Below are 18,208 nucleotides of genomic sequence, written 5' to 3'. Positions count from 1 at the left end.
CCATCGGCCCAGCCGCCTGCGGGCAGCAACCCTCCCCCCTACTCCTCCCACCAACCGCCACCCAGAGTCATCTATTTAACCTCGGCGAGGGACATAATCCCCCCCCCACCAACCCCCCCCCCCCCCCCACCCCAAGGTAGATCGTCAACGGGAACTCCTTCGTTCATTCCTCCGGTGAGATTGCTTTCTTCCAAAAATCCATTGGTCCAAATTATAAATTCATGCGACTTACATGGAAAATAGCCCTCAGGTTGCTATCCCCGGATAGCCCAACATATCCCTTGATGGTGTGTGTATAGAATAATCTATGCAAATTGCTGTCATACAAGCACCAGAAACCCTACAGTGAATCTACTGATGTGGTAGCATCCAGCAAACCACATCAGCCAAACAAGGAAAAGCAGCAGTGCCAAACGTTGAGTTACATACCAGAGTAGATATATTGATATGCTGAGCACAGTCGAAATGTTTCCTCTGTCGCCATCATCGGCAAGCCCATGGCCTGCCCCCGCAGCCATCTTATCATCTCCCCCCGATCTCCCAATTCTGTCACCTTGTGAAATCCCTTTCTCCCAATTCTGCCACTTTCTCCTCTCTCTATCACACACACACGCACACACAATCTCTCTCTCTAGATGGATGGTGAGGAATGGGGACGCTTGGGCACATGAACCATCCACCGTTTGCTCGGTGTGCTTGCTACAACGTACGTACGGTGTGCTTGCTACAACGTATGTGTGCACGAGATCAGGGCACGGATGGGTCGAGACACAGGGCCGTGCAAAGTGCAAGTCTACGTCTCGGTTTCACTGCCTCTTGGTACCATATATTTTTCCCTCTTCTTTCTTCTTCACTCGTCCTTCTATAGAAGAAAGTTTACGACGATGACAACTCACAATATATGTAGAAATTAAAAAGATAGCGTTATGGATACATGTCCGGAGAATCGAGACCGTGTCGATGCCTGAACCGGAGGTGTTGGTGAAGAAGAACGCACGAAGGTTTGATCATTTCTCCAAGGGCTGAGCTTTGCTTAGCCGGTTACTTCTCTTTCTCTGATGCAGCCAATTTGTCACTACACAACGATTTGATTTTTTGGGGGTGGTGCTTAGCGACTGCCAGCCTAGCAGGTGTTCTCGTTGTTGTGTTATGGTGTGAGATCTTTTGCACTGAGGAAATATCAGAATATCTATTCCCTCCGTTTTTAAATATAAATATTTTTAAAATTTTCAATAGGGGACTGAATACGAAGCAAAATGAGTAAATTTATATTCTAATGTATGTCTATATACATCCGTATGTAGTTTTCTATTAAAAACTCTAAAAGACTTGTATTTAGAAAGGGAGGGAGTATTTTGCAGGCCTTGTCTCTGTTCCAGAGTGCATGTGATTGGAATTGCCAACATTTGTTACATTCTACTACATGTTTCCTAAATAAAATGCCTATTAGAGCATATATATAAATAATTTATGTCGTCCTCCGGTCCATGTAACAATATCTTGCATAGGTCAAAGGTTCAGATATCTGACGCCAAAAGAGCCATCCATCTGCTTGCCTGTTCATTGTTCAGACTGATCAAGATGAAGACGCAGACGCACGCAGCGCACATCTATTCGTGGTAAAACAACACATTCCAGACTTGCACAGTAACATGCCGGTCCTCGAAAGGGCATTTGGTTTAGCCTGAGCCGCGCAAAACTGGTTCAGCAAACTAGTCTGAACAATGAACCACACAGAAAGGGAAAACCAGAAAAGAAAGAACACCGTTGTAAGGTCGGCTCAAGGAGCAAGCTGATGTGGTTGCAGCCAACCTTGCTGTGTGTAGATAAGAAAAAGACTTATATTTAGGAACAGATGGAGTATTAAGAGCATCTTCAACAGACGCGCTTCGACCGGCGTTCAAAAAACAGATTTATAGCGTGCGGTTAGTTTTTTTTAGCGCGCCAATGAGCGCCGGCTTCAGCAAGCGCAGCATATTTTAGCGCGCCGATGAGCGCCGGCTCCAGCGGCTGCAGCATATTTTAGCGCGCGCGACGCTTCAACAGACACTGCAAATTAAAATGCAAAACTACTCCAACACGATAAAAATATATGCATAGATTTGATACATAGTTCATCATATAGATAATAAACTAGTCCAACATGATAATATAGATAATAAAACTATCATATATAGATAAAACTACTCCAAGTCGTCATTGTGGATGCTGTCCGAGGTAGATAGTCATGCGTCCTTCCAACGTTCATCGTCAGAAGTGAAGATGGACGACCCACCGTTGTTGACGACCATGCACTGCGATATAGCGAGTAACTTGCGCTGACGCCTGTCGTCCTGCTCCTCGCGACGCCTTGTCGTCCTCTCCGCCCAGAAGGCGTTCTCGGCGGCGACATCCTCCAGGTGGCGTCGGCACCACTCCGCCATGGCTCGCTCGTCCTCCTCGACGACGAGGAGTCGGCGCTGCCGCCGACGGTGCTCCTCACGGTCCTGGTCTGTTATCAAACGAGGAGGGGCGAGGTCCTGCACCTGCTCGCGCATGTAGATATCCTGAAAGTTAATCTGCGCACGAGGTCTCCCTAGGCGCCACGCCGTATGCGCGGGCGGCCTCGTGCAAGGTTTCGAAGGTGTCGAGACCAAGGCGGACGTCGCCGGACCTCATCTCGGCGTAGTAGACACCGGAGGGGCGCTAGAGGGAGCGGATCGGAAGCGGCAGAGACAACGGCGAGGAAGCGGCAGAGGGCGCGTGGCTATGGGCAGCCGCATGGCGAGAGCCGCATTTTATAGACGCGCTGAAAGCGGTGCGTCAAATCTAGCGTTTTCTCCCGCTCGCGCAATAGTTTATCGCACACGCTATTTTCCCGCATCCGCTGGAGCACGTGATTTCGTCCGACGTGAGCTAAAAGTTTAGTTTACCCCGCGCGCGTTTTTTTACGCCGCTATTGGAGATGCTCTAAATACTGCATGCATGAAAATGGGCAATCTCTATAAACAAGTTAACAGGTGGGGCCCACCAAGATCACTGAGAGGAAATACTATAGAGCTGAGTCAGCTAGCTATAAGGAATAAACTAATATATTTTTGTTTAATTAGAGGAAAGAGAAGAGGAGAGAGAAAGTAAGCGGGCTCTTAGCTAAGAGTCAGCTCTAGCACATGCTCCTAAGCATTTTGTGAATATGAAAGGTAGACCATATAATAAAGAAGTAATACACTTTTGCAATGAACTATTGTACATGTTGGCCATAAGACGGGCTATATATGACATGTCAATAGCTTATAGCCAGCAGCTGCCTATACTATTGTACTTGCTCTAAAAACATCGTTTTCACACATTGAGAGCAAAACGAAAAGGCTATGGCCTTTTTCCTATAAACAAGGATGTAAAATTTTCTTTCTATCACCTCTCAAAACTCTCATATCCATGTTCAAATATATACAAAAGTATGCCTACAATAAACCCCCAGAAAAAAATGCCTACAACAACAATTAAACCTGTCTCCATATGGGAGTTGTTTGTTAGCTACGGATGCAAGCGCCAAGGCCTGTGAATATCGAATGCTCATGAGTAACCACCGTGTTTCTCAAGAGAAGAGCATCTTCAGTTCTTCTAGACGTGCTGTGCGGAATTCTTGGTCCGTCAACGCTCCAGAAATCATTCGCTGCTTACGGGCCTGCACAGCCTCCATTCGTTCCTCGACAGTACCCTGTGCCATGACAGAAAAAAAAAATGACAGTTTGATGATCAAATGATTTCACGCTGCGCACCAGCTGGCTTCGTATTCCCAAAAAGGCCCGTTGAATATTACCTTGACAATTAACCTTTTGATAGAAACACTCTTTGTTTGACCAATTCGATGGATGCGCATGACAGCTTGTTCTTCAACAGCAGGATTCCACCAAGGGTCCTGAAGGAAAAAAGACAGACATAATCAGATGGCACAAAAGGAAATAGGGCAAAAATGCCTAGATCGGCAAGTCACTGCGTCATAAAAATAACAGTAATGATTGTCCCACCCAGGCTATGTATAAACTCATATAATTAAGGAGCTTCACTAGGTGACTGCTGGGAAGTATAATAGACATATTTCTACCAATGCTAACAAAGTAACTAGTAGGTCATGTTAGTACACTATCCCACCCACCAGGAGTGTTTAGTCATGACCATCCATTGATCGAAGGTAAGCTTTGGTCGTATCAGCACTTACAAAGTCATTCATCTCTCTCATACATGAAGGTTCCGAATGCACTTGAGGAAATCTAGACTAATATACAACTGTAAAGAGAACTAGACCTATACTAATACTCCTTAACATTAATGACTGTACCCTAACTTCTACACCGAGTCTTAAGAAAAAGTGACACTCTTTTCAAAGCTGTGGCTAAGGCGGAAAAACAGAAATAGGCGCTGACTGGCATGCTTCCATGCTATTGTTATTTTCCTTATTTCTATGAAGTACACAGTCCACATTGACCTTGTAAGTCACTGAGTCTATGACCCACTAAGAGGCAACGGTACTAAAAAATGGACCACCTAATTAACGCTCCATATTAGTGTGAATGCTCCACAAAATGTCCCCATACTCAATAATCATTAATGGCAGACTTTCAATCAAGATTCATCAACTTCTACAAAAAAAAAGGCACTCCAAAGGAAGACACTTAAAAAATATCAAGAGTGAAGATAAGTGCCAAAAAAATAGTGACAATTAGTGCCTGAAGGAAATCCAAAATCTGAACCTCCCAGTGAAGGATGTCATAGAAGACTACTGAACAAAAGGCCATCTGGTGAAAAAAAATATCTGTCTATGAATATAACACAAAATTTTGATGAAATATACCATGACAAACGCGTTAGAGGCAGCAGTGAGGTTTATTCCAACACCACCAGCCTTCAGAGACATAAGTAAAACCTGCATTAATCAAATGCACAATGCCTTAACATTTTTTATCGGTATAACAGGCACTTCAATTCATGGGGATAAATTCATATAAAAAGGAGTGAGATAAAGAAACAGAAAAGAACATACCAGAATTCGTTTGTCCTCAGAAAATTCACGGATTACTTTCTCTCTCTGCTGAAGATTTAAGGTCCCGTCCAGTCTGGTAAATGAGATGCCATGTCTGCCATGAAAAAGCTCAAAGATAATTAAAATAAATCCTACAATGAAAAAGGAAATTAAAACACTGCCAAAATCAGCACATTAACCAATGAATTCTTCCAAGGGACTATAGCTAAGTACTCCGCAACTGCATGCAATACTGTAATGCAGACCAGGAAGGAGATTAACATGCCATAGAACTGCTGCCTATAATTGGTTAGTTTGGGAACCCTTTCATGTACTTGGTTGAAATCGTTCACCAGCCCGATAATTTACAATCTAAATTACAACATCTAAGGGCCAAATTTCATAGCTCTGTACATTGTGCAATAACGGCACAGAAGCAGAATATTGTACAAGAAATGGTTATAGTTCATACCCAGATGAGTCTTTAAAGCGGGAAGACGCAATGTGCATAACTACAGAGAAACTAGGTTGTCAAGCCCAGATAGATAATTGAAATAAGATCTTGTATAATAATATACATCAGCAGACAAACATCGTGATGTTGGCCTGCACAAACTTCATAATCTCCAAGTAAAGTCCTCCCTCCGTCCCAAAATAAGTGTCACACCATGTGTTTGACTCTCCTGGCTAAACTAACATGGCTCAAAAATCAGGTCCAGTTAAAAAAAATTGTAAGTGCTTGTGATGCTTGATATGATTGTTGCTGGCTTGCTTGTTTGATTGTGTTTAAATCACAAAATTCCTGCTACTCTTTAGACTCACATCCATGCCAACTAGTACTATTTTTATCAAAAAACTTTTATTTAATTTAAGCTTTTAAAAACCACTAAGTTGGGATTTGTACTACCAAGTCCTCAAACTAAGGAAGTTGTTTTGCACCCAATATTTTATTTAAATCCCATTATCAAAGAGACTTCCCAGAACCACAAGATTATTATTTTAAAAGCTATTTTACTATTTTATTTAAATGCATTCTTCTGAGGCCAAAAATGGTCTTTTATGAAGAAAGGTTATTTTTCATGCTTTCAAATTATTTGAGAAAACTTAGGGAAACTCAGTGGACATATATATTTCATATATAAGAGTTTCAACACATGGTCATGTTCAAAATATTGGACAAAACCCTTTCGCCTATTTCAAGCTTTTGGGATATTTTCATAAGAAATATTTCAATAAATCCCAGTAAAATTCTAGCATTTCCCATATGATATATTTGATGATATGCACAAGTTTCATCTCAATCCAAGTTGATTTGATTCACCTAAATATTTCAAAACTCTATCTGTCCAGATCCAAATTTGAACAACTCTACATTGCCAAGTGTCTCCAATTGTGCTCAAATTTTGTAGACATGTTTTGATGCTCTAATAATGCATCCACACCAAGTGATGCACCAAGAAGAATAGATGATCCTGTCCAAAACCCCTCAAAACCTTCTCTGATGATTTCTAGAATTGGAAAACTTTACATTGTGAAGTTTCTTCAATTGATCCCAAACTCATGCTTTAATACTCAAATAATGCCACCACACCAAGTGGTGCATTAGTGAGAACAAATTGCATGTTTTATCTGCGGAAAGCCATTTCTGCCAATTTTTTGGGTTTTCAAGTCTGCATTGGAAACTTTCTCCACCAAATCTCCAATTTGGTGTACAAGCTCATTTTGACATAACATGTGATCCTGTTAAGTTTCATAGCAAGTGGACTACTTATGATAGCCCTATCACCCATCAAACACCTTCTGCTCACTTATCAAACTTGCTGCTTTGGCCCCTTCTACTAATCTCCTTGAGCCCAAATTTTTACAACAGCTTCTTTTATCCCTCTATCACCTCCAGTGACTTCGCCATGGCCCCTGGTCAATTATTGGAGGGTGACTCCATCTCTCTACCTCTCCTTTTTACCATGGCAGCCCCTCTTTTACCCTCTCCCAAGTGCTATCTACACTCCTCTTCTTGATCTGAAACTTGGTAGACTTGGAGTTCTTGTATAGCCAGGACTATTAGACATGGTTTGATTCCAAGCCTTCCCCAGTAAAAAAAACCTTCTGCTAGCCAAACTTACCTACAGTAAAACCTAATCCAGCCTACTTCATACAGGTCATACAGGTCCAAATTGCGCCAGTGCCCTCTGGCATGCATGCCTTGCATGCTGGACACCTTGGCCTGGCCAAAAGGTGGCTCTGGACACGGTGTGGCATGGTGACTGCTCGGATGGCATGCAGTAATGGCGCTCTGCCACTGGACCTCGTCGGGTAGCCCATGTCCGGCCTCGACTGAGCACCAACGCGTGCCAGAGGATCCCCCTTGACCACCCGTGCCCCTCCGCGACGCCAGCAAGCTTCCAAGGTGGCCCTAACGCGTGTGCTCGCCGCGCCAGAACACACCGGAGGCGGACCCGAGCTCCCACACATCACCCCTCGCTAAAACCTTTCCCCCCGAGCGCCCTGACTTCCCTAGGGAACTCCTCCCACTCCCAAAAAAACCCTGCCTGAGCCATTGGAGCTCCCGAGCTCGAGAGGCCCTCCCATGGCCGCCATTGCCACAGTTCGGCTCCGCTCGAATTCGAGCGAGTGGGCCCTCCCTCGCCTCTGTTTCCGCCCCCATTGAAACCAATGTGGCCACTCCATCCTCCCCGGCACCCGCGGCCGCGCTCTCCGCCGTCGTAGCTCACCAGCCAACTGCAACCGACGCCGTCGTCCGCCCCCGTCGAGGCCTCTCGCTCCCCGCCTCACTCGTGGCCAACGAGGCCCTCCCCTGAGCGCAGCATGGGGCAGGGCATCCGCCCAAGCGTCAGGCACGGCTTCCGGCACGGCGAGGCAGCCGGAGCCACGGCGTTCCAGCGCCCCCTTGGCCCGTCGGGAGGAAGAAGGGGGCCGAGGAGAGAGAGAAATGACCCAGCGGGGCCCGCTTTAAGCAACCCAGGGTTCGGGCCCAGCTGGTAAGTGGAAGCGGCCTCCTGGGAGTCGCTTTCGGTCAGCGAAAGCGTACTTCCTGAAGGTGCTTTCGTCATGGCTGGCTTCGCGCACGCGCCCGAGCCATTGGGCCGGCCCATTTGCTATCCTGCACCCCCGGTGCAGTATAGTCTTTGATACTCCCTCTGTCTTTTTTCTTTTTCCAGTAAATACTATTGAATCCTTAATAAATTCAAACGAACTCCAAATCCATTGATTCAAGATCCTAGAGACTCCTAAAATCATAACCTATCCAAATATGTACTTTGCACATTTTTCCAGAGAAACTTTCTGTAGTATTATTATTCAAATTCAAATTGAATATCTTAGCCCCCACCTTGCAAAATTCATAGAGGGCCCAAATCAACTCCAAATGGAGTGATTCCAATTCCTAGGTGTTCAAAATATCATGCTCTAGTTTTCTAGCCTTAGCCAACATTTTTCTCTGACATTGTTTCTGCTAGTCAAATAAATAGCCCCTCTTTACCATTTATTCCATATTAGGAAATCCCTAGAATATTGATGCCAACTCCAAATCCAGTGAAACCACTTCCTAAATTCTTCTAAAATCATTTCCTAATTGAAGGGCACATCCACTCATTTATATAAGAATGTTTTCTGTGGGCTTCTTGTGAGGCTAGTGAGGCCTCCATTTCCATTGTCTAAAACTCTGGTGACCCAAATCTCTTAGAACAGGTTTAGGTAATTTTTCTTATGACCAGAGATGTCCAAGTAAAATAAAAATCCTATTTATAGAGTACTTTTATTTTCTGCTTGTTGTGTGGCTTACTGTGGTTGTTTCCTACGGTAGTTGACGAAGTAGACAAAGTACTCGGGGATAGACGAGAAGCATGAAAAGACCTCGAAGACTTTGCTGGACCAGGCAAGCAGCCCTTTGACCATGCCTAAGAAACTTTTATTTGCATGTCATATGGTACCTTACTTATGCATACATTCCTGTTGGATCAGAGACCCCCTTGTTGGGTTGTCCCCGAAGAACACCTCGTTCAAACCTGCATTTGGGCACGACCCTACCACCTATGAGGGTTGTGCATGTGGGATGTAGTTAGTTGCTAGTAGTTGCTACGCAAACAAGGGATGGGAATATGCATGGTGACGATGAAGGGAGTGTTTACAAAGGCTTTTCAAAAATCCCGTCGGGTGCCACTAATGCCCAAGGGTGATGGTGTTGAGATGGATGACCACTTGAGAAAGAAGTGGTGTACCAAGGGAGGTTTTGTGTGTGGTTTCGGAAATGAATTAGATTTAAGATTTGTCGACTGTCCCAACCTTATATGTGTGACCACGATACTCCTTATGGGACGGGGCTTTGTTGATTACTTTGGTCGATACTAGCAGAGAGCCCGCATTACTAGTGGCGGGAGTGACGTGGTCACTCTCGAGACGGGGTCGTGCCAAGTAGGGCGACATGCTGTTTTTACAGGTTCCGGGCACACCGTTGCGTGCCCTCAGGGATGGTACGATCTAAAGCGAGGCTCGCATGATGTACATCATGAGGGATGGCACCAACGAGTGGACTCTTTGTTTAGTGTCGCCATGGGAAAGACATTGTTCGGGTGCTTACCTCGGGTATGTTATATACCGCGAGTCGTGGATGACACGGAAGTTCCCCGAGTCTTGTGGGTACAGCGCGCAACCTCTGCAGAGTGTAAAACTATTCGAATAGCCGTGTCCACGGTCAAGGACAGTTGGGTAATCCTGCTTAAACTACGTCCAATTGTTTCCGCATAAACCAAATGTGTGTATGTGGGAGAGTATGAGAAGAAGATGGTGATATGGGAAAGACGATGCTTGAGCTAAGTCAGGTGACTTGGCATGGTGGGTTGACATGGAATGTTCAACCCTCAGTTGATATTGATATATGTAACATGTTCACTGGGTTACCGCAATGCCTTGTGATGCATGTCGCACGAGAATTTGATCATGTTATTGCACTAGGGAAAAATCTGTTTTCCGCAAAAAGCAGCAAACTAGTGTTATGTCACACTTCGTTATTGCCTTGTTCCACATCATGGGTTGCTTGCAAGTACATTCAAGGTTATTTAATTGGCCAGGCATGGAAGAGCAGGACTTCGAAGAAGAGCTCGTCGGTGACGAACGTGCGAACTAGGATGCTTCCCAGTCAGAATGCCTGTAGGTTAAGGCTGATGGCATGGGTTCACGCTTTTAACCAAGATTTCCGCTATTAGTTGAGTTTGGTGTGTTGGCCCTCGAGGCCCTATCTATGTAAGACTTGACCGTAGTGGTCAATATTTGCATCAGACGGTATGTATGGATGTAAAACTCTTCTATTCAGTTACCATGTGTTCGGTGAGCATTGATCTCTGGGATCACTGAGCACGTACATTCGGTGACCATGACTTATAAGTCGGGGTCCCCACAATAAGTGTCTTAACTTTCTACTTATTTTGGGACGGAGGGAGTAGTAAACAATAACACCAAGCCAATTCCTTACGAGTTATGACTGAATATTTCCTTTCTGTTAACATGCAAAAGGTCTGTGTATCTTTTTGTGTTAAGAATATGAAAAGTTCAAGTACAAGAAAAATTGAGAAAAAAACACTTTACCTGGAAAGTGGAATTTCCAGGAGATCTAGAAATGCAGTCCACTGACTAAACACGATACTCTTGGCGCCTGAACTGCGAAGAGATTCTAATTCCTGTAGAAGAAAAGATATCTTCGAAGATTCAACCCAGTTCTTCTCAACATCAATTTGGAAGCGACTGTTAGTTGGAGCAGTAATCAGATCTTGCTTGGTCGTCGACTTTCTGTAACAGTACAATCAAATTGATAAGAATGACAACAGGAAGCATGTATGTACAGGAAACTAAAACGTGTCAAAGAGACAAACAAAGAGTCAACAATAGAGTACCTACAAACAGGACAAAGACCTGCTGCTGGACTCTGCCAACTAGACAAAATACACTCTCGGCATAAACGGTGAGCACAGGGAGTTAACACAGCATCCTCAAAGGCTTCCAGGCAAATAGGGCATTCCCCCTCACCTTTCTGCAGTTCTTGGACAACCTCTTCAATGTAAGCCTTAGAGGGACGGGAAGAAGAATCCCCATTAACAGTACTATTACCACCACGCAGGAAGCGCTTTGCAAGCTTATTGAGGTCTGCAAACTCCTGTGTATCTCCACGGCTGGTAACAATAAAGCTCCGTCATGAAAAAGGACCAATGGTATAATAAATAAATAAGAAATGCTGAATGTTAGATGAGACTATTGCTCTGCACGTGGGACCTGATGGGTCCTAATTTGTCAGACCAAACTAGTTCTGAAGAGTGAATAACAACAAGTTCATTCAAGTTTTTACTGAAAGAACAATTAAAAACAGGGCTATAGTTTCATAAACTAACCTCATAACAAGAAATGGATGATCACAACATTGCCTAAGGCGCAAAAGCAACTCCAGGATTGGAGCATAATTGTGCAGGACCTTACCTTGCTCCACAAACTGGTCAAATTTCACCTATAAAAACAGCACATTGTATCAGTTTGTCCGTCTGCACAAACAGGTTCCTTGACCAAATTTTACCAGCATAAGCTGTGAATTTGCCTCACTGCATAGCACACTACCTTAGATCGTCGAAACAGAGCTTCATAGAAGTCCTTCTCAGACTCTGATAGATCACAATATTTCACTTCAATATTCGCCGGGGGTAGAGTAAGGATTGGTCTGCAAGAAAATAAGGGTGTAAGTTAATGCGCCTTAGAATGCTCCATACCAAAATTTGAGTGTACCTGCCCTCCTTGTCTGTGCTATTTTTAGTTCTCCTCAACATTACTGGCTTTAAAATGGTCTGCACTAGCTTTAAGCCTCTTTCGTCACCTTCTTCAAATGGTTTTTGTACAAGTTTATTCCACCTAAATAACATAGTGGCAACAAAAGTTAGCATAGAGGATAGCAATACCTTTTGAATTTGTTGCACCGCAAGGAAATATAGTCAACTCCTATACATCATGGTTTCACATATTTTCTTTGCATAAATATAGGAGATCCAGATGAGTGGGACGATAGTGAATTGCATAGGCATGTTACTACTTTTAGTCTTATGTCCTAAATAGAGGTCAATTTTGATATTTATGCAGTTAAACTGCTAAAGCTATGACTGGTAATCTGCACAAAAGTATTTCGATCTATCGACATGGGAATGATATTCTGATTAATATTTTCATCGCAAGTACTTCCATAGCTTCCTGGAAAAAAAAGATTAACTGTGTCTGTATCAACATATTTTAATATTCTTAACTATTCTTAATTAAGATGTTATGAGAGGAAGTAATGGATAAAGGCACATATTTGGCGGTCTGTCATGTTTTATTTTAGAAGAGAGAATCAATGATTGAAACTATAGAAAAAGAGAGTGGAGGAAGTAACAAATATAAATACTGTGGCATTGCATCTTGCAGAGATATCATTCTCACAACTAAACTTGGACGAAGACATTATGAAACAAATTAATCATGTAGACAACATATAAATTGCTGTGATGTTATTAACAGGGAATCTGAACTATAAAATTGACAAAAGCCTTCATTTCCATTCTGCAACAGTCCAATCAACTTCTATTCCATTCTACAACAGTCCAATCAACTTATATTCCATTCTACAACAGTCCAATCAACTTATATTCCATTCTACAACAGTCCAATCAACTTCTATTTGGTCACATGATTTTTAGTTTTGTATGGTTCCTAAAATGGTATTAAATTTTACCAGATCTGCACAAGTATACCAAATAGAAGAACTGGCAAATGAAAGAAAACTGATAATAAAACTTACAGGGCCCAGTTTCTCCATGGTTCAACCTTCAGAAACCTAAAAAGGCTGTATAGATCCTCCAAGTTGTTCTGCAGTTAAAGCAGAGCACATAAAACTAAAAGCATAACCATGTGCATGCAGGGGACTAGGGGTGAAGACCTTAAATTTTATCTCCCCGACATATTTTTTTTAACAGAGCCAGCATGTTTGATTCAATGAGTAATAACAATGTACCATTAGATCTTCACCTAAGCAGCTAAGCTCACCTGAATTGGTGTACCAGTAAGACACCAACGCCGATCAGCAGTAAGAGCAGCAGCAGCTTGGGATATTAAACTTTTAGATGACTTTATCATGTGCGCCTCATCAAGCACAATTCTAAACCAGTGAACAGAGTAGAGGCCACCATTTTCTGTAGAACTCTAGAAGTAGGTATCCATAGTTCAGTCAAGAATAGATTGCACAATGAGACAAAAGATAAAACAACAATAGCGATGAGCTGATGGCAATAAATATCTCTCATTAGCATGCCAATTTAATCCATGTGGTTTGCACATTCTTTATACCTATTCACAAATCAATTCTTCTACTAAACATTAACAACGCACAGCCATAACAGCTAAACAATATGCACTCGATCATATATTTCCTCAAACAAGCACATAAGTGCATGTCATTTTGTATTAGAGAAACGTCCACGTGATGCCATCTTACAGCTCGAAGCCAAGGCAAAAGACAAAAAAGAAGAAATAAAACAAAACCAAGATGAGAACCAAAACTGTACAGTTACCCTACAGTCAGTGTTCATAGCAGGAACTTAGGAAAGGCAATAGTAGTCAGTGTTCATGTATTATTTTCAAAACAGGACATGTGTGAGAAATACTAAAGAGTAATAGATGTCAAAACTCCAGCAAGGAACCACAACGGGACAATTATTCAAGTAAGCAGTCTACCACATGGACAGGCTTTATCTTGCAATCCACAACCAATAGCAGTAGTAATGCGCTGAAAGACACAAATATCCTACAAGTTCTCAGAGTCACCTCAGTTGAAAATTCTGATGCCACGACACCATAGGTGGTCAGGACAATATCATTCTGACCAATAAAGCTTGCTTCCTTTGGTCTGCTTTGGCCATAATGAACATATATATTCAAAGAATTCGGTTTTGTATGAGCTTCAATCTCTGCCTGTTATTCAGATATCAGTTTACAGTATTAAAACCATTAGTACTAGCATTGCATCTGAAAATGAATTAACAAAACAAATATAATATGCTAACTCTGCTTATCTTTCAAGTTTTCACAAAAAATAAATCTGCATAACTGAAACAGATAGGACAACATAGAAAATAGTATGTGGTGCCACTGTTACAACTGTACCTTCCACTGACTCAGTAGTGTCATCGGGCAGATAACTAGATTTCCACCTCCAATCAGTGGGGCCTTAGGTTTCCTGAGCTTGCTAAAAGAAAAAGGGCTAGCTAGACTCTTCACGGAATCAACGGACTGAATAGGAGTTTCACCCAGCCCACTAGCTTCTCCAGAGATCTGACTACTATGCTGAGTTGTGACGCATCCTTTGCTAGAATCAGAAAGAAGAAGACTTATCGTCATGATAGTCTTTCCTAGTCCCATTGCATCTGCCAGTATCTGCAATATACTAAATCAGTTAATAAAAGTATCACATAAAAGCACAATTAGGATTTTCAACAGGCATGGCAAGGATACATCAGTAAAGTATTTTATATAACCCTTACCCCTCCTCTAGCAAGCTGTAATGTACTAGGAAATTCAGTAGTGGCATCCCCTGAAAATACATTCAAGTACAAAACAAATTCCCTCCTGAAATAAATGAGTAGGATTATAAATATCGATTAAATTTGGAACAATCATACTAAAACAAAATAGCAGATGCAAATATAAGCCAGACATACTTGTCATCAAGCTTATATGCCTCCCAACAAGGGTGAAGGGTTGTAGCTGCATCCTGGGAGCAACTGCCTTTCTCAAGCTGCAGCATCCAATGAAGGGCCTGCTTCTGATAAGGGCGCAGATCGCACTGCAGAGCCTCAGGTGGATCCCTCTCCTTTAAGGGATAAAAGGGCGCATTACTGAAGTCAGGACAGCCAACTTATGTCTGAAAATGACAAAACTAAGATTGTTAACTTACCTCCAATGCAGAACTGTCTGAGATTCCAATTATAACATCCAAATCTGAATCTGAAACAGTTCCCTCAGCATGGTCATCTTCATTTCCGCTAGAAGATAATTTCATTTTCTCAGATGTCAACTTTGTGGCTGGCTCCCCGTTACTGCTCTGTTCAGGCAGATGTGAGCCCAATAGTTCTTATGACAATAGTAGTGTAAAGCATGAGCCAATAATAGTTTACCTTTCTTTCAATTGGTCGCTTTCTGGAATAGAGATCCTCGGGAGTAAATGCTGCCTGTTATTTATTTGAATAAAATTAAATGAAAAGAGAACTAGAGCAAGTGATTCTGGCGCAGAACGCATAAGCAAGACAATTGCCCAATTTTATACAGAACTCCTTGTGCCTTGGCAATTGATGCCTTTATTTGCATTCCATATCTCTCCAATTATGTAATATACATGGTTATGAAGTAAAATACACCTCTTTCATACTTCTCAGTTCTACTTTATAGTTCATCATCCATCGACGATATTTTCTATCAAAGCAAGAGATCGTAGGTACTAATGATGACATTTTACAATCCTTTTTTTGCTAGAATGAACAAGAGATCATACCATCTTGCAAGCAATCATACCAGCGAGCAAAGCATTTAATGTAATCATGACCTTGTGAATAATGTTTTCATCTTTTATCAGTACATCCTTTAGGGACGCAACAAACTGAAGACCGCTCACCTTCATAAAAGGGGTAATCCCGATGACTTTGAAAAGTGCGGGGAGTGGATGGAATGTGGAGTCCTCCGTAGCAGCACGTGTTGCCTTGGGCGGTGACTGCTTTTGGTCACGGAACATGGAGCTGTTGATATATATGCTGCAAAATGCACAACCACACTGAACTTAATATACATGAGACAGCACAAATGGGTACGGTGGATAGTTCCTTATCGGTAAAAATTCAGATACCTAGCAGACAAGAGGACAGTGTCCATGATGCTAAGAACCTCAGGAGCGGATTTGCACAGGGCCTCGACTTTGACCTTCCCCTCCTTGAGAAGGGGTAGCAGACACCGCGCCCACTCGTTGGGGATACGACCGACCTAGAAACAAGAAGTCATTATACACCACTAATATACATGATGCGATGCGGTGCAGCATCAGAGAATGGGGAAATAAGCGGTGATGACCGAGTAATCAGTAATGTACCTCCCCGTGTTGCGGGGTTGAGAAGCGCATAATCTCCGAGGTGCAGGAAGCGAGGGCAAAGCGACCAGGGCGGCCCTTGCCCGATGCGGCGGCTGCGGTCGCGGAGCTGGGGAACGAGAAGGTGACCGGTTCCCCGGCGGCGATGCGCCTGCCCTTGCAGGTGGACAGGCCGGCCATCTCGGCGCTCCCCACCAGCCACCAGTGCTCGCCGCCGCCGGCGGGCGCGGGGTTGGACTTGGGCCTAGGTTTCCCTGCCGCCGCCGCCGCCGCGGGCTTCGGCTGCGCGGGGGTTTTGGGCGGCGGGATCGATTTGCTGGGGGGTTTGGTGGGTTGGACGGGCGGAGGCTGGGGTGGGGGCGACGGGGACGGCGACGGCGGCGGCGGCAGGCTGTGGTGGAGGTCGAGGAGGATGTTGATGGTCTTGGTGGGGTCGTCGCCGGCCATGTGGAGCGCGCGGATGATGTCCATCTCCGGCGTCTCCTCGCCGAGCACCGCGCGCACCGCCGCCACCTGCTCCGCCCTCTCGCTCTTCTTCGCCATCAGCCTCGCACCTCCGATTTGCTCGCGAAATTTTCCCGCGAAACAGGCCCGCTTGGCGCCGCCTATACAGCTTCAGCGGGAAGGGGAGACAAATTGCCGCCTTGACCCACCCTTTTCCCCTTTACGCTCACTGCTGTGCTGAGCGGCCTTGGCTGGCTCTGCGCTTCTCGAGGCCGCTACTCTGCGCCGGTCGACCGGCCTAGTGCAGGCCGGATCGGCCACTCCCGGAACCGTCTGATTGGTGCAATAAGAGCAACTCCAACCCACGGACCCACGGACCCAAATAGACGACGACTTTATCAATTTTTTATTCGTTTGGGTCTGCCCGACGGACATCAATGTCTGCTTTGGCGTTTGGATCGGTCTGACGAATACCAACATCTGCTTCGGCGTTTGGGTCGACGCATGCGCCCAACGCTGGCGTGACGCATTTTTGTCAACGCGTGGAAAAAAATAAAGCATTTCTAAAAATAATAAACAAATAACAATTAAACATTAAAAGCCGGCCACGAAGCCAACGAGAGTCCATGTGTCTCTATTACATTAATTAAACATAAAAAACTAAACTATGAGGCAGCCCTAGGCGTCGTCGTCATTGTCGGGGCCGGTGAGGTCAGCGTAGGCGCAGGGCCGGCCAACGGGAACGCCTTGTTCCAGAGCGCAACTGTCTGCGCCTCCCGCTGAGGATACACAAAACGGGTAGGCCCATGAAAGGTCGAAATACCATAATTGTATGGGGTCCACACATGAGGTGGGACCAGACAAATACATACATAGTATCCACTCGGACGACGGTAAACCACTTGGCCATATGTCTCACTCGGATATGCGAAGACCAACAAGGCAGTCGAAGCATCATACTCATAGTGGAGGTTTCGTAGTGGTTTGTCATCATGGCACTAATGTTCCATCTTGTAACAAAGGAAATGAGAGAGTGACGCACTCTATATAAGCCACCCCACCACATAGCTCAAGGGCTAGCTTCTTCTCCCGTTGCGGGCTCATTCTTCCCCTGGAGCTCTGGCTCTCTCTAGTCTCAGGACTTAGCTAGGAGATCTGTTCTTCCCTCTCTCAAATATACCATGTAACTCATGTCCATGATAGATAAAACGAAGCCTCTCCGGAGCACGAGACGTAGGGACATTATCTCCACCGTGAGAGGCCCGAACTCGCTAAAATCACCGTGTCACCATTTGCATCTCGATAGATCATGCTCCTTTATCCTACCCCTTTCTATTGTCGGAATCGATACCACGATACCTCTGTCGTCTGTCCCGTCGGCGCGGGCAATGCTGGTGGCGGTGGCAACACAGCACGGGCGCGCTCCTCCTCTTCCATCTCCCATCGTTCCTCCTCCGCCTCCTTCTCCAGCGCCATCTGTCGAAGGCCTTCGGTGCGCTCCGCCGACAGGCGCTGCAACTTCCAGTGCAGGAGGTAGGCTTCCTCCTGTTGCGGTGTCGCGCCCAGCCAGATGGGCGGCGCGCTGACCCACTCGCGGAGGCAGCTGA

General features: G+C 44.5%; 1 protein-coding gene across 2 annotated transcripts; it reads right to left on the bottom strand.

The window, feature by feature from the left end:
* Nucleotides 1-3,192: 3,192 nt before the first annotated feature.
* On the bottom strand, nt 3,193-16,901 carry LOC123402780 (DNA repair protein RAD5A). Of its 2 annotated transcripts, XM_045096741.1 has the most exons (20): nt 16,161-16,881; nt 15,921-16,054; nt 15,693-15,828; nt 15,199-15,252; nt 14,979-15,125; nt 14,743-14,894; nt 14,566-14,650; nt 14,189-14,458; nt 13,850-13,996; nt 13,073-13,228; nt 12,828-12,895; nt 11,786-11,908; nt 11,621-11,720; nt 11,401-11,513; nt 10,909-11,184; nt 10,604-10,804; nt 5,024-5,117; nt 4,835-4,906; nt 3,803-3,901; nt 3,193-3,700 (listed from the first exon to the last, which is right to left on the bottom strand). In XM_045096741.1, the coding sequence occupies exons 1-20, from the start codon at nt 16,698-16,700 to the stop codon at nt 3,578-3,580; spliced, it is 3,090 nt and encodes a 1,029-aa protein (XP_044952676.1). In that variant the 5' UTR covers nt 16,701-16,881; the 3' UTR covers nt 3,193-3,577. The 2 variants fall into 2 exon arrangements, with proteins under 2 accessions (XP_044952676.1, XP_044952677.1); XM_045096742.1 differs by lacking the exons at nt 3,193-3,700; nt 3,803-3,901; nt 4,835-4,906; nt 5,024-5,117 and having other exon boundaries at nt 10,600-10,804; nt 16,161-16,901.
* Between the last annotated feature and the right edge of the window lie 1,307 nt (nt 16,902-18,208).

The sequence above is a fragment of the Hordeum vulgare genome, chromosome 6H (genome assembly GCF_904849725.1).
Source record: "Hordeum vulgare subsp. vulgare chromosome 6H, MorexV3_pseudomolecules_assembly, whole genome shotgun sequence".
NCBI lineage: Eukaryota > Viridiplantae > Streptophyta > Magnoliopsida > Poales > Poaceae > Hordeum > Hordeum vulgare.
The sequence above is the reverse complement of the archived record's forward strand: the minus strand, read 5'-3'. Positions and strand labels throughout refer to the sequence as shown.